General features: G+C 38.1%; 1 protein-coding gene across 2 annotated transcripts in view; it reads right to left on the reverse strand.

The window, feature by feature from the left end:
* The window catches only part of PLCL1 (phospholipase C like 1 (inactive)), a 308,629-nt gene that overhangs the window by 270,445 nt on the left and 12,946 nt on the right, over window positions 1-25,238 (reverse strand). The window contains exon 3 of one of the 2 annotated variants that reach the window (XM_074364217.1): window positions 23,569-24,848. In XM_074364217.1, the coding sequence (XP_074220318.1) occupies window positions 23,569-23,811 (243 nt within the window). In that variant the 5' untranslated portion in view covers window positions 23,812-24,848. The remainder of the gene's footprint in view (window positions 1-23,568; window positions 24,849-25,238) is intronic. The other variant, XM_010971899.3, reaches the window with a different exon arrangement.

Below are 25,238 nucleotides of genomic sequence, written 5' to 3' on the forward strand. Positions count from 1 at the left end.
TCGGGTTTTCCTATGAAGAAAGGTTTCATCAGAGCAGAAAAGACAAAAAGATATTAAAAAATAAAATAGCAAGCTAAGTTAATTCAACCATTCTCAAGAACTTATTTTTAACCAACCAATGTAGCTTGCAGTGTTTTTCATCTTCATATTTGAGAGGTTCCAGTTTCAAGTTTTTTGTCACTGTTAGGTTTTATGAATTTATATTTAATATTTATAAATGAATGAATGCAGACCATGAATTATTTTAAGATCTCATATGTAGTACCTGCCTAACTATTAATGAGGACTAGGTTATAAAGGGCAACTACTGTCACTTATGGGGGGAAAAAATGTGTCCTATAGCATGGAAAGAGCACTAGATGATTGATGGCTATAGCAGAATAGACAGAGGCCAGCCAAGCTAAAGAAACAAGCAGAACAGTGTGCAGCTCCAAATCATGGCTGCTTCCCAATTGCATGGTGCAAACACAGTAATTCAGTCTTAACAGGCAAATTAAAAGCAAAGCATTATTAATCACGCAGTGAACAAAAACATTTGGTTAAACTAACAAGCACCACTTAAAATAGAACAGCAAAAATCTACATGTTTTTTGAAAATTCTCAAGGCAAAAACATCTAACTAGAAAAGAAAAAAACTCAGTTTAACTGAGTTAAATTCTTAGTGTAAAATAAAAGACGCATTTTAATGACTTTAATAATGCAAAACTTCAATATAATACAGGATGAAATAATGCAGAATACCAGAATTACTTTTAATTTTAGCACCATGAACACCAGTATGTGACAGGTAGTGATACAGAGTATGGTTCTTAAGGCTAACTCCCTGGGTTCAAATCCAGGCTCCAGATTGACTTACCAGCTTGGTAACCAAGCTATTCTTTGTTTGATTCTGGAGAAAGTTTAGGAAGAAATTCAGTTCCTTAAGAAAAATCTGTTCCTGTACTGTTACCTGTATTTTACCCAATCACCTACAGGTAGGATTGCCAGTTTTAACAAATAAAAATATAAGATGCCCAGTTAAATCATATAAACAATAAATAATTTTTTCATAAGACATACTTACACTGAAAAAAAGTTACTTACCTGAAATGCAAGTTTTCTGTTTTATTGAAAAATAACTGGTACACATCACTGTATAAGGTATACAGCATAATAGTTTGATTTACATATATTGTGAATAATTACAATAGGTTCAGCTAACATTAATCTTCTTATATAGATACACAATAAAAAGAAAAGAAAGAAAAAAGAAAAAATATGTTCCTTGTAATGAGAACTCTAAGGATTTCTCCTCTTAACTTGCCTACATATCGTGCAGCAGTGTTAGCTGTGGTCATCCATGGTGTATGTTACATCCCTAGTACTTATCTTATAACTGCAGTTTGTACTTTTTGACCACCTTCATTCAATTCCCATCCCTCTACCTTCTACCTCTGGTAGCCACAAGTCTGATCTCTTTTTCTATGAGTTTGATTTGCATTGGCTTTTTTTTTTTAGGGGACGGGTTTGTTTTTCTAGACTCCCCGTGTAAGTGAGACCATACAGTATCTGTCTTTTTCTGTCTGATTTATTTCACTTAGTATAATGCCTTCAAGTTATATCCATGTTGTCACAAATGGCAAATTTCCTCATTTTTATGGCTAAACAATATTCCTATATATATATAATAGAAACATATATAAAATACCACAACTTATTTATCCATTCATCCACTGAAGGACATTTAGGTTGTTTCCATTTCTTGGCTATTATGAATAATGCTGCTATGAACATGTGGGTGCATATATCTTTTTGAGTCAGTTGAAATGCAAATGTAACTGGGAATCCTGTATGTTGCCTGACAATCTTACATACAGTACTTTTGCCAATACTATACTTTCTATTTTTCATTCTTCTACTTAGCAAACACACCGTAATGATAACATCATAGATCATACTTTGTGCTATATGGCATGTAATTATCACAATCAGCTGGCAGCTCATGTAAAGAACTGTAATAGATTCAACAGGATTCCTAACTTTTGAAAGAAAGCAGTAACCATTTATAGAATTATTTTAGGACAGTTAAAGACACTCTGTTTCCAGCCATTCTTGATATGCTTCTTAAAGAGGCATAACAGCTCTTAGTATTTGCTTTTACCCAAATGGCAGTGACTAGAATATTCAATTATGGATTTACGGACATAATTAAAATTGATCAAGGCAATCAATCATCTGCCCATACAAGTGTATTTCACATCACTATGCGGACACTTTAACAAAGGTTCCCTCAACATGTTAAAGCTGTGAGAAGTTTTAAAAGATTTATTCTAAACATCCAAATTACCATTACTGAATGTTTTTTCAAAATCCATACTTGATTGCTAAATCATAATCATCCAGGCATAAGAATTTTTATATCCTATGCTAGATAATAATTCTACTTAATCAAACATATATATTAAGTTAGCAAAAAATTAAAACTTTGAATCTAATTTAAAAATTCAGAGCCATTAAAATAAAATGTTTTGTTTTGCTTTTAACTGTCAGTTTTCTTAAGTTTTGAGTTCAGAGGTAATTTTGGTCATCAAAATATTGTAACAACATAAAAAAATCTTTTATGTAGTATTTATACTATTCCAAAGATATTTGACAACAGCCATCAGATAAACCGACCAATCTCTTACACAAAGTTTCATTAAAAATAGCAACATCACTGAATTACTGATATTTTCAAAAGGTCTATTTACTCCAAACTAATGAGAACAAATCTTCCAACCCAGTTATAACAATATTACAGAAAAATAGTAGTGACAAACTTCACTATTCACCTTTAAAGCATGACCTAAATGATTCAAACTCAAGTTATTAATAATATTTGTCATGCTAGATATAGAATATTAGCTAAATGAAGCTTTATTTCCTCCCTAATACACAAACACACGTCTTAATCTGTGAGAGTAACAGACATGTAGATTTGGCTACACAAAGATCAGCAAGCTAAAACAGAAAGCAGTTACATTCCCTGTGAGTCATCATATTCTATTGACTAAAAATCACAATTTAAGGAAATTCTGTAGCCAACTAAACACTTAACAGCAGTGCCATGACCATTTCGGGAACTTCAGAAAACAATATAATTCTTGAAGAGTGAATATCTGGCGACTTTTCTAAACTAGATCATAATCTGAAGAAACAATAAACTTAAGATCCAACAGAGTCCTTTTTCATATGCTACACTGAATAATTTTTTAAAAACCAACCCCCCCAAAAAAAGGTTTTCCGAAGTTTAATGGATTTAATAATGCCTTAATATCATGGGGTACCCATTATTCATTTAATTGCCAGCACCTAGATTATTTTATTATATCCTCTTGTCAACTATGAGCTTCTTTCTCTTCCAACCTCCCTTGTTCAATGCTTCTGAAAATATTTTTTTTCCAGCTGTGCCACTTTCAGAGAAGGCACATTGAGAATAAGAACAGTAACATATACCAAGCGGCAATGGGCAGGACTCTACGCTTTATACATAGGGTCATCTCATAGAACGGAATGTGAGAGTAGGAAGTGGTGGGAGATGGAGCCAGACAGGTAAAAAGGGTCTGTATTGTATAGGGTCTCCTGAACCACATGAAGGAATTTGCACTTTATTCATAGGGCAGTGGGAAGTGATCAAAGTTTTAAGCAGGAAAATGGTACAATTGGATTTGCCTTTTAGGAATATGACTCTAGCTTCTATTCTGGATAATAGATTAGTAAAAAGAAGGTGGTAGGAGGCAGAAGGCCAGCAAGGTAGATGCTATGGTGATAGACGCTAAGCATGGAAGTAGCCAGAACTAAAGCAGCCGTGAGAAGTATTGAGGAGGTAGAACCAAGAGAACATGGGAATAGATTGGAGATGATGGGAGAGAGAAGGAGGGAGCCAAAGACAACATCCAGATTGCTAGCAGAGGCAACTGAGGGCACGGTGGTGCTATTCCTGAGATGGGGAACACGGAGAAGGACAAATCTGGGGTGTGAAAATACCCAGCAAACACAGGTACAGGCCTGGAGGGATTCATTTATTCAATAAGTATTTTTAGGCATTTAGCCTGGAGCACAGTTCTATACCCTATTTTTGTAACAACTACTTTCTATCTGAGATTATAATTTTAATAAATTGGGTATAAACTATATCTGCCTCACTTTTGAATTTCTATATTACAAAGTATAATCTTGTCACAAATAACAAAAGCATCAATGAACAAATGAATGAATCAATCATTAAAAGTAACTTTGCCAAATGTATTACAGCTTGAAAAAAATTTTGATGAGCTTTGCCAAAAAGGCTGTTACTAGAGTCAAATTTCAATGGCCTTGGCACCGCAACAGAGACGTTAAGCATACTAAAGATTTAATAATATAAAACATTGAATAATGAGATACACGGCCCACATCTTCCTGGCCCTGGCATGTGTATTACTATATATCAACTCAATTTTTCAGTATTTGAATAAAACAGTCAAAATCTGTCATAACTAAGAAATTCCTTTATATATAATTACCTAAAGAATTAACATTGCTTTTATTTTAGTTGTATCTCACAGAATGAGGTACAGGTAGATGACAGGGCTAGGACACCAGACATGGCCCACATTCACACATATTAACCTAAGCAATTGTGGGCAAGTCATTTTCAGATAACAGAAAGATAATGTGACTGAATGAATGTCATACATGGCTTGATTAAGAGATTGTGGCAGCCAATAGGACTGCATATTATAACACTAGCACACTGCTGTTGGGAGGTTGGGTGAAAAACCACGAAGGAAATATTGACCACTGCCACTGGGAATGTATATAAACCATGTCTTTAAAATTTCTGTAGTTACAGACGTTTCACTACCGGCTAATAAGCAGTATTTTTTGTTAGAGATGTTGCTAGTTAAATGGATTGCCAAGTCTTCTCTTTTTAGGTACAGCCTAATATATATCTTAGATATATCTATATAGGTATATTTATTATATTCCTCACCTCCAGGCCATACAGCAAATTTGCAGATCACTGTAACTCCCACTTTACCAACAAAGAAACTGATGCTCAGAAAAATTTTAATACTTTCTCATGATCACAAAGTTAGTAAGTAGCAAAACTGAGCTTCCAGTGTCCCAGATCAAATTCTCAAGTCTGTGTCCCCTTCCCTGCCCAAGCTGTCTCCCAAAGATTTAAGTTCCTATTAAGGAAAGTGAACCTAGTAATGGTAGGTGCATTAACTCAGGTAAAGGATCCTGTAGGAATGTGGAAGAAAACGTCATCTTGATTCAATTTTGGGAGAGAAATAAATCAAGTATATGCCTAACACTTAGAGCTACAGAAGACACCAGTAAAGTCTAAAATGTGGTCTCTCTCTTTAGAATTGGTGAGAATAAACAAAGGGTGCTGTTATTTCCCAGGGTTTATAGGATAGTTTCTAATTTAGTTCCTTCTTGTCAAAATCAAGGTTATGGCTGAGAAGCTCAGAGAATATTGCCCATATGATCTACTGTAAAGACTTACAGCTTTAAACTTCCAAGAATACTGGCTCCTCAATTAAGTTTACTGGGAGTGGAGGTTATGACTGGGCCCAGTGTCATTCAGCAGCAATACATTATCTCTAGTTCAGATGGAATCTATGATTGGTTTGCACAAGGATTTCAGCCAAAATTCCAATTCTTTCAGGATGTCTTAATAAAGGAAAATACAGATCCAGCAATTCCACATCTGGATATTTATCTGAAGGAAACCAAAACACTAACTTGAAAAGATATCTACACCCTCATGTCCACTGCAGCATTATTTATAGTAGCTAAGATATAGAAACAACCTAAGTGCCCACAGATGGATGAACAGACAGAGAATTTGTGGTATATATACCATGGAATATTATTCAGCCATAAAAAGGAGTTCCTGCCATTCATAACAACATGAAGGGATCTAGAGGGTATTACGCTAAGTGAAATAAGTCAGACAGAGAAAGACAAATACCATATGATCTCACTTACATGTGGAATAAAACAAACAAAAAACCTGAACTCATAGATACGGAGTACAGATTAGATTGGTGGTTGCCAGAGGCGGGGCGGGGGGTGGTCTGTGAATGTGGAATGAAGAGAATGGGTGAAGGTGGTTAAAAGGCACAAACTTCCAGTTGTAAACTAAATAAGTCAGGGGAATATAATGCACAGAATGGTGACTATAGTTAATAATGTTATATTTGAAAGTTGCTGAGAGTAGATCTCAAAAGTTCTTATGATAAGAAAAAGAAAATTTGTAACTATACGTGGCGATGAGTGTTAACTAAACTTATTGTTGTGATCATTTCACAATATATGCATATATCAAAGCATTGTGTTGTACACCTGAAACTAGTATAATCTTATGTGTCAATTATATCTCAATTTAAAAAAAAAAAAAAAGACAGAAGCTGTGTTTAAGTCTAAGGAGTATAAAGAGAGAAGTAGAAAATGTATCTTTTATATCTTCTTCCATCCACTGACCAGCACGTCTCTCATAAGAGCTTGGCAAGTGGCAACCCCTAAGCAAGAAGACTAGCAGGAAGCTCCTCAGATTCTCAGCAGCCTTGGTCGGAAAGGCTGCAGAAAAAAAAAAAAAGATAGCACTGCTCCTTTATTGTACTGTTACTCATAGTAAATTGAGTAATAGCTGCCAATTTTATGGTTCACTTCTTTCCTTAATGTTAAGGATTTATTTTAATATTAGTCATTATTTATTTAAGGCCCCCATTTTTACAGAACATTATGCCTTCTCCTTTTATTAATTTTTTTAACTTTTTTTTTCCAGAGGGGAGGTAATTAGGTTTATTTACTTATTTATTTTCAGTGGAGGTACGAGGTATTGAACCTAGGACCCTGCGCATGCTAAGCACGCACTCTACCACTAAGCTACACCCTCCCCCATACCTTCTCCTTTTAGAGACCACAAACCGAACAGTTTGAATGAGTTCTTGCTTTTAAGGAATTTACAATCTAACAAGGAAAACAGAAGCTTAAACATATAGAAAACCTGAGTCTGAGTCAGACATGATTTTTAAAAATATTTTTAGTCAAATTTTCACTCACATCTTGCTTATATTCACAAACTTTCCCAAATATGAGCCTAATTCCAGAAGAAAAAAAGAACTTGGAAGTAATTAGCTGTGAGAGGTTTTTGTTTAATAAAAGCAAAGATTTAGTTGAATTGTAAGATGAAGTTGAAATTTGAAAGGTTTAATCTAAATTAATGAAGAAGCTATTTCTAATAGATGCCTTTACTAAGTTTTAGGTGTCCCTTAAGGCTGAGTGTGTGCCAAGGTGGAGGTTATGGGAGCTTTTTTTTAAAATTTCAATCAACTAGAAGCAAGAAAAAAGAACCCACTACATACTGTTCATTAATAAAAGATTTTTAGACAAGAGAATAATCAAAGCCGAGCACACAGCTCTATGTCAAATGTGGTAAATACTTAACAGTCATTTGCTGAACTAAGTAGAGTTACATTAAATTCATATATAGCTCATTCTTTTCCTCTAGAATTTGAGGAAGTTGAAACCCGTATTTGCACAAACTTGACCCTCTGTCAAAAACTGTACAATTGTCTGGTCAAGAAGGGGTATAGTGGGTAGTAATTACATACACTGCTGGTTGGTTTACAGAACTTTTTTGGTAGGGATGGGAATCTTTGTTTTTTAATGATTAGTGACTATATCAACTAAAATCTGTGCATTTTTCTTTGTAATGCTGCAAGAAATTAGAGAAAAAATGGTAACTGACCTCTACAACTCCAAAGACCAGGAGCAGAGACATTGGAGTCCCATCACTTTAGAAAGGTGACCACTCCAACCCTAATCAGGTTATACACAGCAGCCAGGAGACAGGTTTTGCTCCATGACTCAAAGATTCCAGTCTCTTCAAAGCCCTCTGTGATCAAAATCTTAAGAATTATTTTTACTTAATGATTCCTTTATGTCTCTAAAAAGTCCTGACAATCTGTATTTCAACATTTGTCTCAGATTTTATCTTTTCCATTTCCAAATCATAATAACCAGTATTTATTGATTGTCTACCATGTGCCAACTACTTAGCTAAGTATTCTACATGAATCCTCTCATTTAATCCTCCCAACCACCCTATGAGGTAGGTTCTACTACAGTAATGAAACTGAGGGAGGGCCAAAGAGATTAAGTAACATGCCTGATGTCATATAGCTAATAAACTGAAAATCAGCTCTGAAAATCAATTCTGGTAGTTCATTTCCAGGGCCCACTCTTTTAACAGCAGTGCTACATTACCTCTTGAACTTGAAACCTAATTCTGGAAACTTCTAGCCAGTCTCTTAATCCCTAATTTATCTCCATTGTTTCACACAGTAATTAGGAAAATCTTTCTTAACTACTATTTTTTTTTACCAATTATCTTCCCATTTAAGAAAAATACAGTGGCTTTATATATCACATTAAATTGAATACAGTTTCCATATCAAACCTGCCTTCAATCAATGCATCAGATCCTCCCAAATTTAGAAGCATAGCATCTGGAATACAAGGACAACTTGCTGAACTGCTGTCAGCGGAACATGTTAGGTTTTTTTCTTTCTGGAAGGAAAATTCCCCTGATGATTATATTCATAGAAACATAGCATCCAGAAAAAGGGAGGTAAAACAGTCCACTACGGTGGATCACAGTGCATCTAGTGTGACAACAATGTTGTAGTCTAAGAACAACAATTTCAACGAAACACTGACAATCAGAACACATCATTTATTTGCTGTGTGAATCTGAGCAAGTTATTTTACCTGTCTGTCTCTCAGCCTCCTCATCTATGAAAGTAGGGTAGACATCCCCTTCCCACTTCATAAGCCTAGTGAGAATTATATGAGTTAACATACGTAGAGTGCTTGGAAGATTGTCTGGAAGACAGTAAGCACTCAGTAAATGTCAAGGGTTATTATTGCAGTGGGAATGTGGAAGGAGACATTCATATAACTCCCTTCAAATGCATCAAGAGTTGTCACATGAGCACTTAAACTTACTCTTTCTAGCTCCTGAGGTAGAAATCAGACTGCCTAGAAAATGTATCAGAGAAGACTTTGATTTGGACTCAACAGAAGAATTTTTTTCAAACAGTGAAAGCAGCCTGAAAATGGAATTGGCTCCCTTGTAAGAGAAGGGGGCTCCTTGCTGACTGGAGGCCAATACCCACACCTCTACAGGGGCTCCTCCTCTGGTGTGGTTACTGCATCTGACACCCTCCCAAGGCTCACCCAAGACAGTCCATCAGATTCTTCCCACCATGTGCGGCACGTCATAGTCACACAAAACATCCAGGATTGTCCTTGTTTGAGGTTGTTTTTGTGTTTCACATATAGTATGAATTTACAAGTCAAGATGAAAAGCGCAGTTCATGTCAGTGAAACATAATTTTGAAGTTAATGGATTCATACTGGTATTGAAATAGGACCTCGTAGCACATAAGCTGCGGTCTCATCAGTTGCCTGACCCAGCTCAAACAATGTGAAGCCCAAAACATATCAGAGTAATGTTTAACTCCCTTATATCACAGAATATTTTTATTCCTTTTCCAAGTTAAGAATATATTCCATGATTAATTATTTTAATCTTAACAAAATTTACAGTCTCTTTTTCTTCATTTTACTAATAAGAATCTCCTAAACTTTAAGCTGAGCACATGACTACCTAGGTAGAGATTACATTTCCCAGCTGGGCGTAGCCATATCACTAACAGGCCAGTACAATAAAAGTAGAAGTGATAAGTGCAACTTACAGATAATTTCCTTAAAAGAAAGCTACTTGCCCTCCACTTTCTTTTTCCCCTTTTTTTATGGGACAGAAGGGGGATATGTTGGTGGGCCAGCTTAATCAAAGGGACAAAACAACATCTTATAGGATGCCCAAAAAGAAGACAAAAGGAAACTGGATACCTGAATTACTTTAAGGATCAGAACCACTTACCTAATTCAGAATAATCTGCTTAGTTATGAAATGTTACTTACTAGAGGAATAAACTTCTATCTGTTTAAGCCAATATATGTTTGTTAGAGCAACTTCGCCTCCCAATAAATGCAAGTATTATATAAATATGGAAAGTAAACTCTCTCATTTCAAAGGCTCAGAGATTCATGTATAAATATTCTCAGCTAAATTCCTCTTTTAATAAATACTTTTAATAGTGAAATTTAAAATTCTGATGTAGTTTGAGCCAGCCATTTAAAGCAAACAATGCTTTTGTTTGTCTCACCAATGATACATTTTCTGGAAGCTGGAAACAGACTAGTTTATGAAGGAAAAGACCCAAATGATAAAAGAAAAAGAGTACTTGAAGAAAACTACAAAAATAGTCCCTCAAAGGAAATAGCACCAAGATCCTTATAGGAATGAGACAAATAATCTACCTTAGTCATCTACTTGTCCTTTAAGGTGCTCAAATAATTTTCAACTGTAAAAACTAAAAATCAAAATTGAAATCATGAATAAGAATTCAGAAGGATTCAAGACATAATCAGAGTGACACAAAGTTAAGCTTTTATGTCCATAAGATGCTTCAGAGCAATGGTTTATATCTTGTAAGAAAGTAGATTTTTAAAAGATAATCAGATATTAGGCAGAGTTGTTAAAGGACTTAAGTCACAGTTTAGTTACCTCCACATTTTTCTTGAAGGGGTTCAGAACAACAAAAATACCTGGTGCAGAGTTTTCATTTTATATAAATAAATATCTACTATTTACACCCAGGATTTTTTTAAATTTTGATTTCAACTCTTTAAATTTTATTTAATGCCACTAAACCCACCCTATCCTCAGTTGATCCCAATGTCAGCAGAGAATACCATTGTTCTCTTCTGGCTTTTAACAGGCTTCATACAATGGAAAACATTCCATAGGTTGGTCTGTCCATTAAACCAGATAATAATTGGTTCTCTATGATGTAGCTTGCCTGGAAATTACTCTTTAATATATACACCACTGAGGAAATGTGGGTTTATTCTTATTTTAACACCTTGCATTGCCTTACAGGCTGGAAACCCCCTTCCTCTGACAGTATACACAGGAGCACAATAATGACTCGAGGCTCAGGTAGGTGTGTACTTTGTGTATGGCTGTATGAGTAGCTTCTAAAATATGAATCTTCTGAGGAAACTTATTCAAGATAGTTGAAAGAGGTAAAATAAAGAACTGATTTCACACACTAGTCACCAGGACTCATCAAAATACCTCTAAAAGGAAACATAAGACCCACATTTTAACCACAAAAAATTCCTCTGTCTGGACCATCATCCCTTCATTCCAATTATAAATTATGAAGTTTTATACTTTTAACAGTGAAGAAAGGACATCTGCCCAAATAGATCAGTTGAATCAATTTTTTCCTGGAGAGTTTTCAGAAGTATATTCTACTCAGAGCCAAATCAAATGTATAAGAATGTTGTGAGAACCTGAAAGCCATTCTTCAATTCTTGTAAAGGTCATATTAAGAATAAAATCCAAAAATCTGAATCCCTTTCTTCATAAATTTTATGAGATCATAAAAAGTTGGAAGATGTTAGTACCAGGTCTCCACCAATTTGCTTTACGACTTGAGGAAGTCAATAACCCCTCTAAGTCTCAGTTTCTAAATCTATAAAGAGGTGGATTCAACTATTATGAGGTAAACTCTAAGGATTCTTTTAGTTTAATTTTCTATTAAAGCTCTATATATTAAAGTATAAAAAGTATATCATGTAAAAATGCAAATGCAATTAGAAATGAAATGTTCCTAAAATTCATAAATTAATTATTTTCCATTAAAACTACTATCAAAATCCTAAAATTTAATGCCATGAACTGTTCATAATGATAACAAATTACATTTTTATTTAAAGAATCTAATAAAATTCATCCAGAATGGGAAAAAATCATCACTACAACAATGACTTTGTTCTGAAACTAGGATATGACAGAGTAATGGTCCCCAAAGAGTTTTATGTCCATTTCCCCAGAACCTGTGAATATGTTAGGTTCCATGGCAAAGGGGAATTAAGGTTACAGATGGAATTAAGATTACTTATCAACTGATTTTAAAATAAGAAGATTATCTTGGATTATCTGGGTGAGCCCAGTGTAATCACAAGGATCCTTAAATATGAAGAGGAAGACAGAAAAGTTAGAATGGGGCACAGTGAAAACTAAAAGTTAAAGGTGGGTGTGATGTAAGAAAGACTCCACCAGCAGTTGCTAGCCTTGAAGATGGAAGGTGCCATGATCCACAGAATGCAGCAGATTCTAGAAGCTGAAAGGGGCAATAAAATGGATTTTCCCCTAGAACCTCCAAAAAGGAACACAGCCCTGTCAATAACTTGATTTTAGCCCAGTAAGACACATTTCAGACTGTAGACCTCTAGATGGTAAGATAACAAATTTGCGTTCCTTGAAGACACTAAGTTTGTGGTAATTTGCTAAAGCGAGAACAGAAAACTAATATTTAGGGCACCTAAAAGGTAGGTTTTGAAGAGTAAGACACCCAAGCCTGCACTCCAGAAGGTATGCCTAAGCGGTCCCCGCAAATCTATTGCTGTTGCTCAGATCCCTCTGACTTTCATCTTAAATGAAATATGTGCACCTAACCCAATAAATGGTGGCTGCTTTCACTACAGAACAATGCAAGACTGAGCCACCTTAACTCTGTCTTAACCCTGGTCCCATGCAACCAAATCAATATATTCCTAAATCACTGTTTGGGGTTTTTTTGTTTTTTGGTTTTTTGGGGTTGTTTTTTTTTTTTTTTTTTTTTTAATTTAGAGTACTAGGGGTTGCAGGTTTGAGGGATAAAGAAAATAGAGAGAAAAAAATCCTGCCCTTTCCCACCCCCACCCTACCATACACACACATACTTAATATCTGTGAGACCCGGAACAAGCCTCCCTACCTCTCAGAGCCTTGACTTCCTTATCTGTAAGGTTGAAATGATAACCCTAGCCATTTCTTGCCAGATTGTTATAAGAATTTAAAATAATGTAAGATCCTGGTAACGTTAGTGCCTGTTACTCTATATCATGAAATTGTAAAAGAACCCTCCATTACCTATTCATGGTATCATACACGATCTCCTAATGGCTCCTGGGGAGAAGGGGAGAGATGGTGGGCAGCCATGCTTAGTAAATGAAAGGGTAGAATTAGAGAGTGATCTCTAAGCTCTCCAATTCTATAATAATATAATTGGATAATCGGGCAGTCTCAAGCTGCTGGAGCACAAGCAAGTGAGTTTTATTTTTCCCACAACTGCTCTCTCCCAACTATGCCATCTCAGATTTCCCTTGCCCCGGGTACTCCAATTATTACTAATAACTGAGTTCACTAAGATTCCACAGTGTTTCTGTATCTTTCAGCTATTAGAAGGGTTCTTTCAAGTCCCTAAAAACTCATTTCTACTCATTTTAAAACTTTAATCTCATGTTCAACTCAAGGTCCTCTTTCTACCCCAAAGCCCCCAAAGCAAGTAGATGGTGATGGTGGTGGTTGCGGCTGTGGGTGGGTCTGGTCTACCACTTCTCTGTTTCTCTTCCTCCCTATACTTCCCTTCTAGGGATGGGAAGGGCCACGCTCTCCCCAGAGATGGCATCATAGGGATGTTGCAGGCCCCACTGGGCTGGTTTTCTCTGCTCCTCAGGCTAACATTGAACCGACTGTTGGTTCTCTCTGTGAGGCAGGTATCCAAATGCTGACCATCTGTGGAGCTGCTGGTTCTCCACAGTGCCCTTCTTCCAGCACATTCATCACACTGACTTTAGAGATCTGGCTTGGGCACTGACCACTTCCTCCCAGCCCTTACCCAGCCTCTGCCCCAGCCTTCTGTTACTAGAGTTCCTCTGCTCAAAAGGCTTCTTTGGGTAGGGGCACCAGCAAGATGCCTGGCCACCTTCTAAAGTGTTCCCTTTCTCCACACTCAGGACGGCATCAGAGCTCTGACAGTCTGGTAGCTCAGTACCTTACAGAGAAGAGATGGGCATCAGTCCCAACTTCCAGGGAGACTCTGTGGAGAGGGGGACTGCTGCATGCCACCACCATTACCTGCCTAATCTTCTCACTTGATTCTCTTGAGTTCTTTCTCTCTCAACTTCAGAAGGGGTCATGAGCTCTTCCACACAAAAGGAGGAAAGTAGAAGGAACAGGCTCTCTTCAGGAATCACAACCCCCTTCCAAGGCTACCTCCTCCCTTGAAGTCCTCCTTTTATTTAACTCAGAGACGCAGGGTAGGCAGGAGCAGTAGTGAAGGCTGCCTCTCTATAAGACTGGAAGTGATGGTTGAACACAACAGTTCATGGTCCCCTGAATCTGGAATCTTTTGTCTTTTATTTTAAGCTGTGATGACTAATTCCAGCACTCACAACTACTTCTGTCCTATTACACCAACTTCTATGACCACTTGTTTATCAGAAGCCATTTCTCTGTGCTGGTGACCATGTCATGCTGAAGGTGCAACTATGAAAAATTTCCTTGGACTTTCCTAGGGCTAGGCCTAGAAAAACAGAAAAGCAGACAAGGTTTGTCTTTAATGCCAAGCATTCCCATCACCAACCTAGACCAGTCCTTGCTAGATCCTTCCCAGGAATCTCTAGGCCCAAAGGGCTCTGTGCCGAGCAATTACTGTTGGGCATGTTAAGGTGTGAGGTGTTAATAAGTTAAAAGAATCTCCACAAGAACCAAAAAGCCAAGAAAATCCCAAAAATTTGAGTTCCCAAATGAACAACTTCTGGCAGAAGGATCCAAGTAGAGACATCTGTTGAGCTATTACTCTGTCCATTTATAAATATGATCCCATCTGACTCCATTCTCTTTAACACACATTCATCCTTCTTCCTCTTCTCCCCAAACCACAGAAATCTCAATTTCTGGTCAAATTTAACTGCTAATACTTCTGAGTGTGACTTCTCACAGCCCATGCAATTACTTTTGTGACAAAGATAAAGATTATCATCCCAGCTATAGGACAGAAAGCTGGGAACCAAAAGATCACCTGATGTTGAGGCTTCTGACTTCCAATGTGTCTAGTGTGTGTACACCCAAGTACACACGACTGCATTTATCACAAAACCAGCTTGATTCCATACTAACTGAACATAAGAAGATGTTAGGAAAAATATTTCTCATAAGTTTCCGAAGTTCAGGGAAAGACTTATTGTTAAAAAAAAAAAAAAAGAATGTGACCAAACACCTTATCGTACAAATGCTGCAATAAAAGAAAAGAGAGAGAGAGAAGAGAAAGAAAAAGCCAACGTCCTTTACCTTTTCAATAATGTAACATAACCACAGACAGATAATTAAAGCTGCCATATGAGGAGTGTTTCAACAAGAGAGCTGACTGTGCCTTTAATACCTGGCCAGTATCCAAATGATGGGGACAAACCTCTGGGTACCATTTGGCGTGGTGCTGTATCTCTGCATAGCAGAATGGACTCATTACCTTCAACACAATAAAGTGGCCACAAGCACAATAATTTCATTACATAATCACGCATTTAAATTTCCCACATACTGACTTTGGAATTTCTCCCCCAAAAAGGGAACTAAATGATTAAATAGACTTTCAGTTTAATGGAATTCCTCAAATATTCCTTGTATGTGTGATGAACTATACCCATCTCAAATGTAATTAGGTGGAAATCTTAATCATATAGCATCATATCCTCTACCACTTATCAAAATTGCAACTTCCTTGGATTGGCAACTCAGATACATTTATTGATTTATTGATGCTGGAAGACAAAGCTATCAAATATAAAATAAATCATATCAGGTTGCAATGATTAACAGTCCATCCTTAGCCTGCATAATTTATACCAAAGTTGGATCATAAATTCTTGCTTCATGGTAAAGATGCAAATTCTAGTAAAAGAGTAAAAATATAGTAACAGGAATTCAACTCACCTCAAGGGAAAATGAAGTACAACATTATTGTAAAGTCATGGGAATTTTACAAGAAAGGTTATGAAACTGGTATATTATTATAAAAAATATATTCGAAGAATCCTTAACAGAGTTTCCCAAAATTGTTTTCAGAATTTCCTTTTTGATTTGTCAGCTAAACTTGGTTTTTAAGGTAGCTACATAATGTCTTGTCTTTCATGTGTACTAGCTAAGGTTTAAATCAATATTATCTAAGAGGATATACAAGATTAAAAACAACCTCTGGAGCTGGACTATCTGGGTCCTTTTCCTGACTCTACCATTTACTAACTATGTGACATTGGGCAAGTCATATAACATCTCTGCATCTGTAAAAATGGAAATAACAATTGAAAATACTAAGCTCATACACATGAAGTGCTTAGAACAATGCCAGACCCAAAATACAACTTATATAAGCATTTGCTATTATTATAAAGGACATTTCTCAACAGGAATATCTCTTCAGGATGTACTGGGCGTTTTACCTATTAGATTAAACATAAAAATAAAGCATTTCACTTTTAATAAAATTTCTAAATACATAATATTTAATTATACCATGGAATCAATAATTCCAAAATATTTCAAAAGGGGAGTTCACCAAATGCTGATGATGTCTTTGCATCCAAGTTTCCGGGGGAGCACAGACTCTGCCAACCTCCCACCCCTCACCTCTGCCCCTACTGCCTCCTCCAAAAATTAGTCATGATAATGACTATGAGACTGCAACTTCAAGGACATTGATAGACTCTATTTTATGGAGATGAAGTTTTCAAAGGAGGTAAAAGTCAGAGTGCACACAGTGTGGTTTCCTCTTTCTCCCCTCAACCCAACAACGGGCTGACCTGAAGGGAGCAGAGCAGGGCAGTTTACACTTGATCTTCTGACACAGTTGCCCTTTTCCTGAGCCAGCCTGGGCCAAGAAAGGCTTAGAGGGGATACACATTCTCCTCCCGCTGACTCCTTATTCTCTAGCCCGAAGGATCCGGCTCATCTTTGGCGGTCAGATCTGGGATGGGGGATGTGGGCTTATTTGGACTGCTTTGGTTTGAAATCACTTGAGCCTTAGAGAAAAGCACCTATAACACAATCAGGTCCATTTCTAGCATTCTGCCCTGCCATCTTGGTCCTAGCTAACAGTACCAAGGGTTCTTTTGTCTCTTCGCCTTCCTTATACATTTATCTTCCTCAAAGTCTCACAAGGAAGGTGTTCTGAATATAATCTCACCATCATTTCTAATCATTACATGGTACAATGCAATAATACAAGTTTGCCTGCTTATACATACTGCCTGTGCTTAGTCTAGTACAGATTTAGCATCTTTTAAAAGGCTCTTGAACAAGTCAGTGTGAAGGAATTGAGAAAGCAAATATTATCTTTGAAAGGTATTTTAAACTTTTAAATACAAAGTTGTATGGTTAAGGAAAAACACAATAATCTTGCCAGTAATACGTACACACTTTCCTAAATTCACAAGTACAAATTAAGAAATCTTTGAGAACTAAGCACACTTACTAAAGTAGTTTAGTTGTTAATGTTGTTTTGTTTTGGATGGATTGTTTTTTCTTTTTTTTTTTTCAAAATTAACTTGCCTTTCTTCTTCCCAGAGCAATAATGATAATATAAAAAATGATTCTTTTCTACTCACCTGTGCAATCTTACTTATCTCAAAATGATGCTAGATTAATTATTAGTGAGGTAAATTGAAAATGCTAGATTATATCCTTTTTCAACACATCCACATAAAATGTTACAGATTAAACTACAAATCAAATCCAATTGTAAATCCAAGGGACTATTCCAATACTTTGTCATACTATAATTCTGCTGCCATCAAATGTTAGCTGAAATACACAAGACAGAACGTTGTCGTTATAGAAGCTAACCATTCAGTTTTTTTATTGTCAATTTAGTAAATTCATGAATTACAATATATTCTATCATAAACCTTATAGGAACTGGGATACAAAGATGAACTGGCATGTAAAAATAAATAAGATTTGATAAAACTACAAACAAATCTTTTTACATTATTAGAACACATCAAAATACGAGATTTTGTCAAACTGACAGGTTCTGCTGTGATAGGTTTACTAGATTTAGATTGGAAGTGCAATCAGATTATTCTCCCTCCTCATTTAATAACCAATGGGTCATTTACTGGTACTGAGATACCAATGGGAAACTCAAAAAATAACTTTACTCCTGCCTTTTACTTCTGTTTAGTCATTTTAAGCTGGATAATTTGTTTTGATGTACAATCTTATACATATCTCAGTTTAGACACTGCTCCCCAAAATGGAGTTATGTTTAATGTTCAGTTGTTAAAGTTGAACAGAAGTCACTGGGGTGGGGAGCCAGGGGTGGAGGGGTGGGCAGGGAAGCCTGCTGCAATTCTTTCTTTGATTACTCCCCAGCCCACTGCCTGACCGGTTACTCTGGCATTATTACCTAGAAGCATTAATGGATTGTTAGTTCAGTAGCACCAAAGGTAAAGTCAGCTGTTTCTTGATGTCTTTTCATTACACCAAGTTGTGCCTGTGGTGTTATTTGGCAATAAATGTTCAATTGACATTTTACTGTACAAAATTTAATCACCTGTTTACTGTGAAAAGGTAAAGGCTAGGATAACCACTCTTCCGTCTTAATTGCAATGTATGTTTGATTCCTCAGTAGGTATGCAATTAATTTCTACTTTTTAAACCTTAATATGTTTTCCAAAAAGGAAAAAATTGGTGTAAATTCTGATAGTATTAGCAAGCATTAATCAACACGTACTGCTAAAATCTTTCATCAAAATATGACGAGGCTCCTTATCTAAATATTATTCTGAATTCTCTTGAGAGATGCTATAATAAATCACATCAGAAAGGCACTACAATGAGAAGCAACCACTTCTAAGGTGAAATGTGACCATGTTTCTATGGCAATTTCAGGGAAAGTAAACACTCTGACTGAAGTTACTGGGTAATAAAACAAATCCAGACAAGAAGTTCAATGCTATTTATGAATCAAACCTCAGGAGCACCTACAACTGGAGTCACCAGGACATGCTCATGGTACCCAGCAGAGGCTGGCCAGCTCCACTGTACAATCGGGTTGCTTACCCAAAATTCACCCAGGAGTCGCTTACTTGGAACTTTTAACATGTATTTCTACAGGCAAAAGAGTCTATAAATGCTGATTAACTCCCAGGCCAATGTCTAAAAGTTTTGAGTTATTTTTCAATCACAATTAATTCCCTTCATAGCTGTCTCTATAAAAAAATGTTTTCAAAGCTCCTACTCAAGATACCCTATTTAATCACTCCTCTAGAATAACTCATATTCCTATGCCCTAAATATCCTATGATATTTACATCAATCTAAAAGAGAATACAGTCCTTCACAAACTCAACTGTCTGCATGGGAACAGGAGAAGTGGGCCTGGTATAAGAGAGGAGATGTGCCCTCCATACACTGATGAGTCGAACATCTGCCAAGCTGCTATGCCTTTTCAAATACAGTGTAGGCCTAACACAATGACAAAAGGCAGGAGAGTTTGCATTCCCTTTCCAGAGTCATCCACATCCAGGTGTTCTGAAATGGGGAGACGGTGGAGCCGAGAAAGGATAGTTTGGGGGGTCCCAATAATCTGCCACTTTCTTGGATGTTCATGTTGTTTCTAATCTAAAAAGTAGTCATGGATTGTGGGCTTCCTGCATCTGAGAATCAGCATGAGACCACAAGTTCTCATGGTAAACAGACATGGGTATGAGTCCTGACTCCACATAGCATTAGTAGCTCTCTGTGCCTCCCTTCTCTACTGTAGAGAGTTTGCTATGAAGATTAAGTGATATAATGAATGGAAGCTCTCAGTATAGTACCTGACTCATAGTAGGCAGCACTTCATGAAGTGAAAAAAATTTCCTTTGCCCCTCTGAGGAGTACCAAAATTTTGATTTGGGTCAACAGGTACCCAAGGTGCATCTTTGAGGCTACAGCTCAGAAACCCACTACAACAGCCCCACAATAAACATGACAGAATAACTGGCCATGATATAAAATAAGAGACACAAACAACACGGAAGTCATTACTTTAGCTGCTTCAGTGCACGTCTCAGCACCTTATTTCCAATTCCTATCCTCATCCCACACACCTATGTCCACGGGATCTGAGTGATAATTTCTTCTAGAGAATTCACACTTATGTAGAATCAAAAGGAAATGGAAAAAAGGATTATATGTGATATATATATATATATATTGGAAGACAAATCAACTGCTATTTTTAAAACATGTATGTATCTCAATTCCTACCATCTAGTATACGGAATAAGCTACACTCCTTTCTATTTCCAGAAATTTCTATTACAGAGCTATAAACTATAAAACGTTGAATATTTTAAATGTATAAATTTGATACTAAGTATGAGATAGATAAATGGTCTAATTTCTTAAGTAGAAATATATTTGAATGGAGAATAGTATATAATTGTTAGATAGTATCAATCTTGCATGTAATTGATTTGTCATTTTAAACCACTAGTCATGAAGAAGCAATTAAGATGGAGTCTAGTGCAATATTGTGGTATATACAACAATGCACTTACCAAAAAACATGCAACATTTATCAATGTCAATGCTGTCAAAAATAATCACACAGAAAAACACAGGGAAAAATGGACAGGTTAAAGAGAACTTAGTTTAATTCTCACATTAAATTTTTTAAAACTTAGAACTGGGCATATAAGGGAAGAAACAATCATAGTCGAATGAAGACTTTCCAAAGATATATAAAGATAAATGTTGCCATTGTTTTCATCAGCTCAGAAGGAAATTTTCTCAATTAAACACATGTTTTCACAAATTAGGGAGGGCAAATTTACTAAAAACATTCATTTTATTAATATACAAGACAGTCTGGTTTCTGGCATGATAAGAGAAATGCACTGTTCTGTTTTATCTAATATTCAAATTCATGGAGAATTAGCAGTCAAATTAGAATGGAAACAATACCCAAAATTGAGCTGAAAGGAATTTAATATTTCATGATTCACAATCTTTCAGTGGTTCAGTGTTATGATCATGAATATCAATTATCATTGTACTAAGGCTATTTGGAACAACATGTAATAGTTTGATTAACTTAAAATGTACTAAAGCCTTTCTTTTCGTATATGTTTCAATGCCAAATAAAAAGAACTCTTGGCAAAACGATGAAGAATGCATCTTTTTTCTCAATACAGAACATATGCTACTGATTCCTTATATGATCTAGACTTTTTTAGAAACTCTCATTTTTATTATGCTACAGTGAATAAACCACAGGGCGGCAGATTCAAGATGTTAACAGAAGGGTCCTTGAACTCACAGAGGGAGTAGAATAGAGCCCACCACCTGCCTCTTTCCCCAAGAAAGAAAATGAAGAAAATGGAAGAAAATGAAGACCTCTGGGAATAGACCCCAAGAACCACTGACCATCAATGACCTACAAGGTTGTCCTTGAAATTTAACTGACTCATCACAATGACCTTAGACAACCTTCTAGGCATCAAAATGTTTGGAGCAAATCTGAAGCTATGAGGTCTGTAAAACTCTAGCCAAATTTTATTACATAAATCAGTCGCATCAATCGTTCACCACAGATATGGACAGATACACATGCTTTTACATACTTGGAATATTTCCAGAAGGATACATAAGAAAGTGTTAGCAGTTATGGGAGTGGACTAAGTAAGTGGGAATATGGAGTGGCTGGGAGTTTTACCTTTATACTCCTTTGCAACATTTGTTTTTATCCTGTGCATATGTTACTTTTCCAATTAAAGCTAATCTAAAATAATAACTGACTTCATTTTCTTGTATCTTTAATTTTAAACACCATTTATTAACTGTTTATTTTCCTATTAAATAGGCAAAGGATCAAGTTGCTATTCTGTTGCCTCCCTCCTTTTTGTCACAAAAAGAAACTTCAAAAACTAACAATATTGCAAATCAATTATAGTTCAAGAAAAAAAAGTCACCATTACTCAGTAAGGACCCTTCTGAGAATATCAAAAAGCACATACTAAAATTTAAAAACTGAAAATTTAGCTATAAGGATTTGTATATTCTTTACACTCTGTTACTTTTATTTTTACAACATGAAAAGCCCACTGCTTTTTATGATGCTCTATTTTAAACTTTCTTGTGGCTCTTGTTTTCACACAACATGTGTACTCTCTATATCTTAGAATCCAAAATGTACATTGCCTAACTGTGATTTTTTTTTGGGGGGGGGGGTTCAAAACAATATACTTTCTGACCTGTGGGTTAAAAAGAAAAAACAACGATCATTTCCATTTTATCTAAATTCACACCCAGAACAGAACACTCCTCTTCACATAATCTTAAAGTCACAAAATAACAAAACTACTATAAGTCATTTGCAACAACCGCCCACTCTTCTTTTAATATAGAAATCTCCCTGTTCGGTTTTAAACTTCTGTGTGTCAGGATTGGGGAAAAGCTTAGACCATACTTGGAACTAGGTGGATGGACTGTGGGAGCAGTCTACCCACACTGGCAGGAGGAGCTCCAATTTAGAGATTGAGAAAGAGATATGTATTATGTGGTGTATACAATTTAAACCTGAACAAGCGTTTTAAATGTATTAGCACACCAAGTACGCTGAATCCTAAGCAGTTCCAAGTCCACCTTTCACTATCATCTTTGGCTTATTTTAATATATAAGTAGTTTCATACCGATAGCTCTACCAAGATAGATTTTAATGTCACATACGCAAGATTAGCCACATGCATTTATGCTAAGAGGCCCTTTCCCAAAGCCTGTGGGAGGGTTTTGACTTCTAGGAGACCTTATCCCAATGTCATGCACCCAAGATAAAATACTAAATAGGAAAAAAGCCCCAAGTGGAAGGAAAACATGAAGAGATAGGAAAGGGGCGAGGCTTACAAATTTCCTGTCAAATGGATGGAGGGAAACCGTGACTGGTGGCTGAAGGGTCGGGAAGCGTTTTCCCTGGATGTGGTGGTAACCACAATGACCCGGAATGTTGCTTGGTAGATTGACTGTTTTCCGGTTGCGATTTCCGCAGCGCGGAAACTCTGGACTTCACCATCGCTCTTTACTTTGCCGCAGCGTCCAAAGAAAACTCTGCCTGCCTACGGGGGGAAATTTCACACTCCGAGAGATGTCAGGACCATTTGAGTCCTGAGGGTTTGGGGTTTTTATTGTTGGTGTTTTTTTGTTTTTGTTTTTTCACTTGAGAGTAAACTGCATTTCCTTTACTGTGCGGGAAAAGCTAACTTTTCATTGGAGAGCAGCGCACAACCATCCTGCGGGTCTGCGTTTATATTGAGTTCTCCCTCCTCATCAACGGTTTAGCGAAGCTTTCAGGGAAAATGAGGAAACGCATCCATTAAAACACAAAGACGCAGAACGGAACTTTTCCTTCGCTATCAGGAAAAAAAGTCACTTCTGCTTCCACCGCCAAGAGCTGAGTCTGGGAACCTCCGGACGAGGAAGGAAGGATTAGTAATGAAAGAGATGGGAGAAAACAATGCCAAGCCTGAGATGCCTCCGGACACCGTATATCCCGACCCACTCACCACCCACAGCCACGCTCCCGGGGCGGCGCGGCCTCGCTTACCTTGATGATGCTGCTACGCCGGGGGGTCGCCCGCGCCGCCTCCAGGAGGCCGGCCTCGCAGTCCGCCGGGGCCGCTGCAGCACCGGGCAGCGCGACCCCACTGCGACGGTCCCTCCACCGGCCCCCAGGGGCGGCCGCCAAGCCATCCCCGGAGGCGGCGTCTGGGCCCACTCGGGGGTCCTCTTCGCCCCCGGCCACGTCTGGCGGCACGGGACCGTCCCTGCCGGCTGCTCCCTCGGCCATGGCCGAGCGCGTTTCGGGCTCCCCCGGGCGAGGCGGCACGCCCGGCAGCGGAGTCCAGCCGCTGGGCACGGGTGCGCTCACGCACCGGGTGGCGGCCCCGCCAGACTTTGTTTCACCGCCGGGCGGCGGCGGCAACTTTCTAGAGAGGAGACATTGCTCGGGTCGAGACGTCCGTGGGCTTTGGTCCAGGAGGCCGGCAGTCCACTGGGGGACGGCAGCGGCGGTGGGGAAAAGATGTGAGCGGGAGGGAGAAGAAGAGGCGAACAGGAGAGGGAGGTGTCCGAAATGTGATGCAAACGCCCGCTCTGCGCCAGACAAAAGGCACCGGGCGCCTGGCCCGGCGGCTTCCGAGGCCGGGACGCGCGCGGCCTGAAAGGAGACAAGGCCGGAGACCGCGGCCCGGCGCACCCTCCACCTGCCCGCGGACGGCGACGCAGCGGCCCCAGGAAGAGCAGCGGCGGCGGCGGCGGCGGCGGCGGCGGCGGCGACCTCCACTCCGCTCTGTTGTGACAGGGAGGGAAGACTTGTTTTGACAGCCCGTGGGGATTGGCAGGCGTCTGGGCCTCTTAGGAGCCTCGCCTCGCCGAGGGGGAGTCGGCCGACCAATCCCCACTGCGGAGGGGTGTGCCCGAGCGCGAAGAATGGAATGTGTTCTCTCACTGGGAGCCGGCCCAGCGGGGCTCGTGTACTAGAGCGAGGTGTGAGCGCGTGCGCGCGTGTGCGCACCCGGAGGCGCTCGGTGTATATTTTGGAAGTTTAGATGCTGGAAACGAACCTGAAGACGCAACAAAATCAGGGGATGGGGGAGGGGGAAAGAAAAACTTCGTTTTAAAGCAAAGCAATGTCAAGGAAACGGGATGCTGAGTATCAGTGTCAAAGCCTTTGGGGTGACGCGGAGTGCAGCTTCCCACCATCAGGGGTTAACTGCAGACTCTCACCTTTAGAAGTTAAGTCCGTGCTGAGATAAACCAGGGTTTACTGGGATCCTAGAGTTGGGTAATCTGCTTCAAGTTCCGTGAAAAGATCTTCAGTTCACTCTGCAATGTGAAAAAATGTGACATGAAAAGAGAATCACATAAAAGAAGTGAAGGTGATAGGAAACTGAACCAACTAAACCCCTCTGGAGAGTGACTCCTCACAGATGTGATGGATGCTAAGTACAAGGTGAGGTGAGGGATTTAGTCTCTATCCTAAAACACCCCTATTTGAAAGTGGTTCAACTTCCTTTCTTTAGATAATCCTATATAAACATATTTAGCTCATTTCCAGCAAGTTAGCAACCAAGAGGGGAGATATCCTTGAATGAGGCATTAAGGCACTGAAATTACCTGCAGAATACTCAGATGAGAAAAGGATAGCTCTGATGTCTCCTAGTAGGACAGAAGATTTGACATTTTAATTTAAAGGCTTTTTTAATATTAGAACCT

This window comes from Camelus bactrianus, chromosome 5 (genome assembly GCF_048773025.1).
Source record: "Camelus bactrianus isolate YW-2024 breed Bactrian camel chromosome 5, ASM4877302v1, whole genome shotgun sequence".
In the NCBI taxonomy this organism is placed as follows: Eukaryota; Metazoa; Chordata; class Mammalia; order Artiodactyla; family Camelidae; genus Camelus; species Camelus bactrianus.